The 12,184-nt window shown below is 41.4% G+C and overlaps 1 protein-coding gene across 1 annotated transcript in view; it reads left to right on the forward strand.

Annotated features, from left to right (window-relative positions):
- The window catches only part of RASEF (RAS and EF-hand domain containing), a 58,905-nt gene extending 46,947 nt beyond the window's left edge, over nt 1–11,958 (forward strand). Inside the window, 4 exon segments of the mRNA XM_044265822.1 lie at nt 5,480–5,780; nt 6,048–6,185; nt 6,302–6,449; nt 11,133–11,958. Of these exon segments, the coding sequence (XP_044121757.1) occupies nt 5,480–5,711 (232 nt within the window). The 3' untranslated portion in view covers nt 5,712–5,780; nt 6,048–6,185; nt 6,302–6,449; nt 11,133–11,958.
- The last annotated feature ends 226 nt before the right edge of the window (nt 11,959–12,184 follow it).

Genomic DNA, 12,184 nt, shown 5'->3' on the forward strand with positions numbered 1-12,184 from the left:
AGGAAGGCACAAAGAAATGGAGAAACATTCCATGCTCATGGATTGGAAGAACAAATATTGTTAAAATGTCTATGCTACCCAAAGCAATCTACACATTCAGTACAATCCCTATCAAAATACCACCAGCATTTTTCACAGAACTAGAACAAACAGCCCTAAAATTTGTATGCAAAGAGAAAATACCTCAAATAGTCAAAAGTCTTGAAAAAGAAAAGCAAAGGGGTGCCTGGCTGGCTCAATCAGTTAATTGTCTGCCTCAGCTCAGGTCATGATCCCAGGATCCTGGGATTGAGGCCTGGGTTGGGCTTCCTGCTCAGTAGAGAGTCCACATGACCCCCTCCTTTTGCCCCTCCCCCACTATGCTCACATGATCTTTCCCACTTGTGCACTCTCTCTCAAATAAATAAAATCTTAAAAAAAAAAAAAAAGGAAGAAGAAGAAGAAGGAAAAAAAAAAAAAAAACCAAAGCTGAAGGCATCGCAATTCTGGACTTCAAGCTCTATTACAAAGTTGTCATCATCAAGACAGTATGGTACTGGCACAAAAGCAGACCCATAGATGAATGGAAAAAATAGAAAATCCAGAAACAGACCCACAACTATGTGAAATCTAATCTCTTGACAAAGCAAGAAAGAATGTCCAATGGAAGAAAGTCTCTTCAACCAATGATGTTGGGAAATCTGAACAGCCACATGCGGAAGAATAAAACTGGACCATTTCCTGACACCACACATAAAAATAGACTCAAAATGGATGAAAGACCTGAATGTGCAATAGGAAACCATCAAAAACCTAGAGGAGAACACAGGCAGAAACCTTTTAAACCTTAGGCATAGCATAGTCTTCTACCTAGACACATCTTCGGAGGCAAGAGAAACAAAAGCAAAATGAACTATTGGGACTTTATCAAGATAAAAAGCTTCTACACAGCAAAGGAAACAGTCAACACAACTAAAAGGCAACTGACATAATGGGAAAAGATATTTGCAAATGACTTATCTGATAAGGGATTAGTATCCAAAATCTATAAGGAACTTAATCAAACTCAACACCCAAAAATAAATAATCCAGTTTAGAAATGGGCAGAAGTCATGAATAGACATTTTTCCAAAGAAGACATACAAAATGGCTAACAGACACATGAAAAGTTGCTCAAGATCTTTTATTATCAGGGAATTACAAATCAAAACCATGATGAGATACCACCTCACACCTGTCAGAATGGCTGAAACTAACAACACAGGAAACAAATGTTGGTGAGGGTGTGGAGAAAGGGGAACCGTCTTACACTCTTGCTGGGAATGCAAACTGGTGCAGCCACTGTGGAAAGCAGTATGGAGGTTCCTCAAAAAGTCAAAACAGAATTACCCTGTGACCCAGCAATTACATTACTAGGTATTTACCCAAAGGATACAACAATACTGATTTGAACGGGTACATGCTCCCCAATGTTTATAGCAGCATTATCAATAATAGCCAAATTATAGAAAGAGCCCAAATGTCTGTCAACTGATGAATGGAAAAAGAAGAGGTGGTATATATATACAATGAAATATTGGCCATCAGAAGGAATGGAATCCTGTCATTTGCTGCAATGGTGATGGAACTAGAGTGTATTGTGCTAAGCAAAATAACTCAGAATGACAAATACCGTATGATTTCACTCATATGTGGAATTTAAGAAACAAAACAGAAGAACATAGGGGAAGAAAAACAGTCAAAAGAGAGAGGAAAAGCAAATCATAAAAGACTTAACTACAGAGAGCAAACTGAGGGTTGTTGGAGGGAAAACAGTGGGGGATGAGTTAAATGGATGATGGGTGTTAAGGAAGGCACTTGCTGTAAATAGCACTGGGTATTACATGTAAGTCATGAATCACTAAATTCTACTGAAACCAATTTACCATATATGTTAACTAACTACAATTTAAGTAAAAACTAGAAATCAACAAAAAAAAATAAAGAATAATGTTCTTAACTATCCTGGCAATAGCAAAAATGGTCAGGAAGGTTTATTACCAGGGCTTATTATTGATCACTTTTAGGAAAATGCTATACAGGTATGAGATGTTTTTATTGTCACTGATTTGTGAAATAACAAATGTTGATGGTTTGTAGACATGTAGGCAGCTCAGTTGCTCTGTTATTAAGAAAAATACATTACTTTTAAAAACTGTGTGGGTGCAGTGTGATTTTTCTGGACTGATATTTAAGACCAATTCTAAGCACATAGGGGAAAAGATACATTACTGAAAATTATTTCAGAAATTTTACCATGGTTCATTTTGGGAAAGGTTACACACCATGAATAAGGCTCTTGGTACTGGATTAAGAACTCCTCAAGAGTAGGTTCTAAGGGACAAAGTCATCACACCCAGTGGCTCAGAGGGACAGAAGTAGAGCACTCTTGTTCTCATCCCCCTGAATAATAACCAGCGGGCCACCAGGGTCTGGACTGATGTCCTCTTTGGAAGGTCATTATTTTAATATCAGAAGCTTAGTATCAGAAGTTTTTGATGCTAATATAAAAACTTAAAAGCATATTTTAAATTTAATTTTATTGCTTTTGTGACCTTACTGGATTTTAACTTGTATACTTGTTTTAGTTTTGTGTTTTTCTAAGATTTGTAACAAAAAAATAGCTTGTTCTATATTTGTACTGTTGGGTCCATTATCAAAGGAATGAGACTGAGACAAAGTGGAAGTTATGCAAAGCCTTATTCTACACTAAGCATAAGAAGTTAGACTGACTGGCCAGGGGCAGACTGACCGGCCAGGGCCACCTCTGAAGAGAACAACTACCCCTTGGTCTTACAGGCTAGTTTTATAGGGCACAACTGCAGACATCTACATATGTGGCTTTGGCTGACTGGATGTATCCTACCTGTGTGTTTTAGTAACGGTTACCCGGAACCAATACTAGTAACTGCTGAGGCATTTATTAAACAACAAAATGGCCTTGTTTTAGGTATGTGTTTTAGCAACATTACCCGGAACCGGTATCAGTAACTGCTGAGGCATTTATTAAACAACAAAATGGCTACCTAGGCAACATGGAGTCACTATGGCTAAGTAGGCCCAGGCAGGCCCTAGGGGTTTAACAGGTTTTATTTTGGAATCGGCCCCAACAGTACATACTTACTTATGAAAATATTTTTTGGGCAGGTAAAAATAGTTTAATTTTTTAAAGGGTATATATATGTTGACTTTGAGAAAATCTGATGTGTACCTGTGTTTTAAATTAGGAGTCTGGATATTCATGGAAGTGATTTCTCAATTCTGTATTTCACTTCTTCCCTTCTTATCAAAAATCTGAATGTTTTTGAAAACAGTTGTGATTAATAATGATATGGAGCTGAAGTAGTTTGTACTATGTTATAGTGAGAATGGTTTTCTTTGGTTCCTTATAGCGTGGCTAAAAGTTTTAGAATGATAATTTCATAAATGATGAAACAACAAAAAAATGTATGTATGCACACAGACACACAGAGCTAGCTAGTTAACAATCTGGTCTGAATATGTGCCCCCAGGATAAAGACTTTGTAATTAAGTAACATATTTAGGGAGAATTTGGTGGTTCTTACTTTTTAAGTTAATTTTAAGCATTTGCTAATGGTACTAAAATAGTCTTTTTTAAAGATTTATTTATTTATTTTGGGGAGAGAGCACATGAGCGGGAGGGGAAGAGGGAGAGGGAGAGAGAGCTTCAAGCAGACTCAGAGCTGAGCACGGAGCCCAACATGGGAATCCATCTCACAACACTGAGATCATGAGTGAGCCAAAACCAAAGAGGCCGACACTTAGCAGACTGCGCTACCCAGGCACCCCGGCACCAAAATATTTTTGACTTCTCAGACTTGTGTCACTTATACTTATTTATATTGAGATCACCCTCTGTTTTCTGAACATATTCGTCTCTTACTGTTTTTATCTCTGTGGACTATATACTCTGCCCATTTCCTCACTCTGATGAGATAGTGTTTGCCAAGTGACCCAAGATGGTGCTCCAGTGTAATGGAGGCTAAATAGGCTGTGGCCCTTGTTTTTCTTCTTTTCTTTTTTCTTTCCTCTCATCTCCTCTCCCATTCCCTCCTTCCTTCTTTCTTTCCTTCCTTCCTTCCTTCCTTCTTGTTCTTGTTGTTCCTCCTCCCCCCTTTCTTCTCCTCCTCCTCCTCCTTCTTCTTTAGGACTTATGATGGCGGGGGGGGGAGGTACAGAGAGAGAGAGAGAATCTCAAGCAACCTCCACCCTGAGCACAGAGCCCGATGTGGGGCTCAATCTCAATGCCCATGAGATCATGACCTGAGCCAAAATCAAGAGTCTGACACTTAACTGACTGAGCCATGCATGCACCCCACTATTTCAGTATAAACAGGTTTTTGGGAAAATCAAATGGAAAAGCAAAAGTAAATAGGGAAATAATACGGTTTCTTTTGATTCTTTGTCGGATGTTAATTTCTCCCTTACTTATAAGATGTTAAGAGAGTTTCACAAATGAAAACATCCATAGAAGCCAGAGGTTCCTGCCTTTATCCGGGAAACCTCCCTGTCAAACGTACAAGCTTCTTACTAGACTATGTATCAACACCTAGTGTCAGAAAACTCCCTGTGTCATATTCTGGTACCACACCTTTCTAACTGCCTGTCATTTTTACCGTGTTGATTAGAAATATGACTCCCGGGATGCCTGGGTGGCTGAAGCCTCTACCTTCAGCTCAGGTCATGATCCCAGGGTCCTGGGACTGAGCCCCGCATTGGGCTCTCTGCTCAGCAGGGAGTCTGCTTCCCCTCCTCGTTCTCTGCCTGCCTCTCAGCCTACTTGTGATCTCTCTCTCTGTCAAATAAATAAATAAAATCTTTAAAAAAATATATGACTTCTAGAAAAGTTTATCAGTTGGCCCTTATTTTGTCTTGTGCAACCTAAGAGAATGTATTCTTTATCTTCATGTGTCAGCTTCTCTGAGGATTTGAAGAGGGACACCAATAAGACTGAAGTTGAGCTCCTGGCACAGTTTCTTGTCTCTGAGGGTTTTGAGTCTCGTGGTCATCATGGTTTCCCATCTAGGTTGTCAGCATCCCTTTTAAAAAGTAGAGCTGTTATCCGGAAATGGACGAGCTATTTGGAGTATGGTCTGACCACATTAGAGTAAAAAGTTTCACATGTCCTGCATACATTTTTCTTAACTTGCATTTATGCTCTGAACACTGCAATTCCTTTCTTGTTAGGAAATACAGAATGTGATTTTTAAAAATGGCTTCATTTTTATTAAATATTAGACTTGAGTGTCTTTATCTTAATTGGTTGTTGCGTAGAATGAGCTGGTGTTGCTCTGAACACTTTGTTTCCCCTGATGCATAGTCATGGAGTACATTGTGATTCTTGGCAAAAGGGAGAGTTGTTAGTCTTCTTGAGTCCATTGCTGTGTAGTCCTGAGCTTTGTGAACTCTCGGGTAGAGCTGTCTTCTCCTTTTTCACCAGGTCATCCCGCTCCTCCTACGTGGATGAGGACTGTGACTCATTGGCCCTCTGTGACCCTATGCAGAGGATGAATGGTGAGGTGGACAGCCTTCCCGAGAGCTGCTTTGACAGCGGCTTGTCTACCCTGAGAGATTCCAACGAATATGACTCGGAGGTGGAATATAGGGAGCAGAGGGCACCTCAGAGGTCACACGACATGCAGGAGAGCTTTGGGGGGATGCTTCAGACATAGACATAAGCCCCAGAAATCACTGTCTCCTGGGCCTTCGATGGAAATCTATCATTTCCATGTTACCAACAGGTAACAGATACCTGTTTGACTTGTATCTGTCATGGGAATATGACTTAAAGGTTATAAATATGAAACATAGTCAGTAGAATGTATTTTTCTTCATCAGGGTAGGGAGAAATTTTCACAGATTGCCATTTAGGGCTCCTCTGTTCCATAACAGAACTGATTATAGATTCATCTGCATATTTTTCTTCTCTTTAATCCATAATATATATGTGTAATGAGAGACTTTGTTTTTTAATGGCTGACTAAAAAAAAAATAATAACAAAAACCAGGTTCCTGATATAAGGGATGAAGAGACGTTTGGTGCCGAAGGTGTGGCTGCCATCTTAGACTGGAAGCCCCAGGGGTCCACTAGTGAGGGCAGCGTCCTCAGTTCTTCAAGAAAGCCCATCTCAGCTCTGTCACCACAGGTAGGTAGTTTCTGGGATATTTTATTCACGAACACTGTGAATTTTTGGTGCCTTATAACTTATTAGGAAGACAACTGGCCCGACCTTTGTCACCCACCGTGGCTTTGTCCCCCTAGACAGACATGGTGGATGGCGACCATAAATCTTCCAGCTCACAGAAGGCTTACAAGATTGTGCTTGCTGGGGATGCTGCAGTGGGGAAGTCTAGTTTCCTCATGAGGCTCTGCAAGAATGAATTTCGAGGAAATACAAGTGCCACCCTGGGTATGGTTCCTTCTCCAGTTGGTAATGGGGAAATGACCTTCTTTTAGCTTGATTTTATTTTCCATAGAAAGTATATACACAGATCTCTCTGTATACATATATAATATATAGGAATGTGTGTGTGTGTGTGTGTGTGTGTGTGTGTGTATCCTTATCTACAGAATGGTTTTCTGTTTTGGTGAAGGCCTAACTTTAGGAAAAGAAGACTGACAAAAGACAGAGGTATCCACTTAGCCAGTCAGAGCAGCCAGACCAAGCTTAGAGCCAGAGATGACAGATTCATTTATTCAGCAGACATTTCCTGAGTTCTCCTAGGAGCACGATACTGCTGTAAGTGCTAAGGACCCACAATGAACAGAGGCAACTAAATCCCAGCCTGCAAGGAAACTTCACCCCAAAGGACAGCAATGGATAAAAAAAAGATGAAGTTTGGAGAGAGGTGCAGTTTTACACAGAGTGACCGCGGAAAGCTTTTCTGATAAGCTGTCACTTGGCAAAGTGACATTGTTGATGGCCACTTTGTCATGGTCAAAATCATCGCCAGGTGTATGATCCCTTCCCCTCCATTACAGCGGAATACATGAGTAAGCAGTTCTGAGAACAAGAGAGGAAGTGTCCTGATTTCCCAAATTTGCATACTAATCAGTAAAAGGAGTTGAAGGTTTGCAAATTATCGTTCACCTTTCTTCTTTATCTAAAGAGTTCTTATTTTGATGATGAGAGATATTAGAATAGATTGATTATACCCTCTTCACAGTGGGCGTCTTTGTAAATTCATGGTCCTTCATCATACCCCTCAAGATAACAAATCTGCAAGTTCACTTTTATTTGGTTCCTGAAAAGCCCACCACGTTTTGTTTGGTTGCTCAAGAGTATGGTGTATATGCACACCTCCCACGTATCCTCACACAGATACATACACACATACACATCCACATGCACACAAGCACACACATAAACACGCAGAGACATACCGACTTCGTGTAATCACACAAACAGAACGTAGATTTTCCTTTTGTCTGTATCATCTAAAAAAAGGTTTTACATCCTGTAGAAAGTTACGTATAATGTAACTATGTTACGTTCTCAATTTAGATCTTGCAAGACAATTACCATCACCGCTGCTTTCATGCTGTCTCATGTCATAAAACATGAGCTAGATGAGTTTATGGATTTGCACGTCTGAAACAGAATTCTGTTTTGAGGGGAGGCCATGAATGTTTGGTTAACACCCTGAACTACTAGTATTGCTTTTTTCTAGAAACCTCTCAATCCCAGGAAAAGTGTTTCCTAGAAATGCAGTTTCCTCGCAGTGCTGACAGGACATTTACCACAATCATTGTCCATTGGCAAGTGAGCTTGCCAGGATCAGAACCACAAGCTTTGTACATTTTGCAGTAGATTCAAGTTCCAAAGTGTTTAATTGATCAATGGTCTGAGATTTGGAAGAAAAAAAAAACAAACAAACCCACAAAAAGTGCTCAGGCTGATTATTTCCATTCAGCCCAGGAGCTGAGCCTGTTGGGAGGAAATCTGCCAATGAGACACCTTACATGCAGTTGCCAAGCATATGGTAGTTTTGGTGAGAAAGTGTAGTTTTCCCAGGCTTACACCTATTGTAGGTGTTTGAAATATCTGATTTCCTTGAAGTGGGAGGGACATGCCTGGACTTATAGTGGATTAGAAAAACCAAAGGCCAGATGGACCATGTGGGTATGTATTTTTCCTCCCTAATAGTTGCTTTCAGGTTCAGTAAAATGTCTGCATTATTGTGAGCTCTCAGCCTGTGGAGACCCCATACATGGTTCATTAGTGGTATCAAGGAAATGAATATTTGCAGGCCATGCAGTGTAATGAGAAGGGGGGACAAGAGAGAGAGAGAGAGAGAGAGAAAACATTCGACCAGACAGTCAGATGATTGTAGCTGGTAGAGGCTATTGGACCACCTAGAAGGGAGAGATGTGAGTTGTCTTGTGAAGGCGCTATGATTAGTATACCCATTGCACAGATAAGAAAGTGGAGGACTAGAATGCTTAATCAGCTTGCTCAAAGTGACACAGCTACTAAGTGGCAACATTGGGACTTGTTGCCACCACTCTGGCGCATCGGCTTGCTGCTTCCTTATTGGCAATCTCAGGATTGCATTCCACATTCTCTTCTTCTTTACTCTCTCTCTCTCTGCCTAAGGTCATCTATCCCCAGGGCTTCTAGAACTGCCTCTAGCTGGCGACTTCTCCAATTTCTGTATTTTTTACCTCCACCTCTTTTTAAAATTCCATAACCACATCCCCACCCCCCACCTAGAGGAAATTCCAGAGCCGTGACTGTATCCAACATGTGCAAACCCTCACAGCCTGGCCTCACCTACCTTTCTGGTCGCATTTCTTAATCTTACTTCCCAAAGGAATGATAATCTGTAGACACAGCAAACCTAATTCCACTTATGGCCAAGCTCTTTTATGTCTCGTTGCCTTTATGCAGGCTGTCCCTTGCACCTAGAATCTCCTTTCCTCATTAAGCGAAGGTCAATTCCTGTTCTTTCAAGAGGTCCCTCCTGTGTCAGAGTGTCCACGCAGCCCCATCTCCACAACGCTTTCCTTCCCCGCAGACCAGTACGACTGGTGTACCGTGCTTGGTGTTAGCAGCTGTCTCGGGACCTGGGAATGATTTGTTTAGCCTTCTCTCTCTCCTTCAGTGCTCACTAATAGAGGGTCCCAGCGTTTGGCATAAATTGAGCATTTGTTGAATGACCAAATGTCTGAGATGATGCAGTTGGAAGTTGTATGAGTTCTCTGTTGTTGCTCTAACAAATTCCCACAAGTGTTGTTGCTTCAGCAACGCACGTGTGGGATGTTCTATGAGTGTGTACCTTCCTTCTTCTCCTGGGTCTTTGATTCCTCGTCTGTGAAGTGAGGATAATAATACTATCCTGTCACCTGTCAGGGTTGCATGTGTGTTTGTGTTGTGTGATTGTTTATGTGCATTAAATAAGAAAAATGTGAAAACATATAGTATAGCGTTTATTAGCTGGCCTTCAGCAAGAGTTAATTCCTCCCTCTTTTTTTTTTTTTTTCTTCTCCTGAGATACCTTCTTTCCAACTCACAGTATAGAGGTTTTCAAAAGTTAGCACATATCAGCACATTCTGGAGTCCTGCTGACCAATTTGGCCTCCATGGGCCACCTGGATGTGACAAACCCAAATTGAGATGTGCTATAGGTACTGAGTAAGTACTAGATTTTGAAGACAGTATAAAATCATAAAATACTTCATTATTATTTTTATTGATAAAATGCTAGCATGATAATATATTTGCCATACGGAGTTAAAATATATTAATAAAATTAAATTTACCTCTTTCTTTTTATATTTTTTCAATATGGCTGCTAAAAAATTTAAGATTACATGTGGATTGCATTATATTTTGATATAAATATCAACCCTACCCCTAACAGTGTTGCTGTACTAGGAATATGCAAGTTTTTAGTAGGTTCAGTTGTCTGCTGCTCTGCAATAAACCAAAACGTGGTTGCCTGAAACAACTACCACCTTTTAGTTTCTTGAAATTATCAGGATTGGCTGGATCTCAGCTGGAAGGTTCCTCTACTTGGAAGGTTCTTGTTTGGGGTGTCTCATGCATTTGCGGTCAGGGGGCCATGGGGGTAAAGCTGAGGCTGGGTGTCTGCCACCAGGGTCCTTGTCCTTCTGGCCACTCTGCTGGCCCTCTCCACTGAGGAGCCCTGGCAGCTGAGAGCAGCTAGGCCTTATTTTCGCTTGGCTTGGAGTCCCAGCCCACCATTTCCCCTGCATTCTATTAATATAAGCAGTCACAGAGCCAGTATTGTGAAGGGACAGCCCATAGTGGGAGCTCCCCAGGCTTGATGGGGAAGGTAGGATTGTTTGGAGGCCTCCTGGGGATGAGCTGTCAGAGTCAGGAGTGCCATTCAGGGTCTGCATGTTTCACAGGCATCCCTGGGAACCCACTTGGAAGGATACTATCCCTAGGAGGTTTTCACTTGTGAAAGTGAAGATCTTTTGTCATTGTAGCCTCTAGGTGTTAATTCTAAAGGAAAGTTAGGAAGAGGTGGAAGGAAGATTTTTTTTCCCCTGGATTTTAAGCATTCATCATTATCTCCATGATCCTGTATCATTAAAGAGTGGTCTTGAAGTCATCATTGCTCTTGTTAAGGTCAGCAAGTACTAGTCAGCGATGGAAGCCAGGTTCCAGAGTGCTAAGGAGTGAGCTGTGCGTGCGGCAGACTGTAAAGCATGTGAGACCACAGGAGAGAGCAATAGGGTATGTGTGTGTGTATGTGTATGTGTTTGTGTTGTGTGTTGCTGTGCATGTGTGTCTCGTGTATGCCTGCCTCGTGCATGTGTGAGCATGGCCGGTGCTCAGAGTTCAGACGTGGTTCCAGGCCCGGCTCTGTGGCTTCTCCAGCCACGTGACCGAAGGGAACTTGCTTCACCTTTCTTTCTTTGCCTTTGCTTCCGCACATATAAAATGGGGCCCAACAAATTCACATGGTCCTCACTAGAACGGTGTCTGGATGACATACAGCAAGTGCTCAGCCGTCTTGTTTTTATTTCTACAGAACCATTTGTGGTTTAGTTTTGTACCTCAGTAATGCATTCTCTCTCTCTATGTCTCTCTCTCCCTCTTTCCCCTGCCCCTTTCCCGCAGGGAAGTGAAAACAAGGATCGATGAAGATGACAGCAAATCCATCACCAAACTGACCGGGACCAGTTCCAGAAAGTCAGCGCAGACGAAGAACTGTTGCAGTAGTTAAATCCCAAACATCCATGGCCTGTCAGGTCTTCAGGCCCAGAGTCCTGGGTGTCTGTGACGAGTTTGCTTCTCACAGAGGCGTGCGTCCTCCAGACATGACCAGGTGGAAGCTGACAGTGTGGGCCTCGGAACTGTGCTCTGAGATCCTTCTGGAGCCCTGGCTCTTTGCTAGGTTTCAGTGAATGATTTGGGCCCCATGGTTGAAGGTACTTGACTTGTCCTTACAGAGTCTCAAAAGAGGACATGTAAAAAAATGGTTAAAAAAAATCATATGCTCAGATCAAAGCTGTAGAAGAAACTTCCTGATGTAGACCTACGTGGTAGCTGACTTTGTAGATAACCTAAAACAACATTTTTTTTTAAAATATCTGTTACTAGAATACTAGTAAAAGGGGATTATCATCCTAGCTTTGCTGTCTGTGGTCTCAGATGTGTCAGCAGCCCACGATAAATCTGTTTCCTCACCTGCAAAATAAGCAGCTTGGCTTTGCAGGCCTTGGCCTCTCGGATTCTGTGCACTGTAAGGAGTGGGAAGGAGACCACGATGACTCACAGTTAATAAGGACTCTGGTTAGTCGGACTTTTTAAATATTGGGGCATTGACTTTTCTCATTTCTGAAACAACAGAATTTAATTGAGAAAAAATAATGTTGTAGGCTTCAGTGGAGACAGAAAAATCTATTTTTATATACAGAGGAAAAAACGTTTGTGTGACAAAAAGTTAGGAAGAAAAAAAAAAAGGGTACTGACATCTCCACAAAGTCTGTGGTTTAAGTTTCATGTTAAAAATTCTAATGAAAATCATAGGAGGCCACATACTGGTAAAAGTACAATGCCCAGGAAAGCTGTCACTCTTCACTTAAAAATATATACCAGCCAGTCATGGCCATGGCTAGGGAAAGACAGGAGCTGGAGTGACTGCTAATGGGGGATGTGGTTTATTTGGG

The sequence above is a fragment of the Neovison vison genome, chromosome 9, assembly GCF_020171115.1.
Source record: "Neovison vison isolate M4711 chromosome 9, ASM_NN_V1, whole genome shotgun sequence".
NCBI lineage: Eukaryota > Metazoa > Chordata > Mammalia > Carnivora > Mustelidae > Neogale > Neogale vison.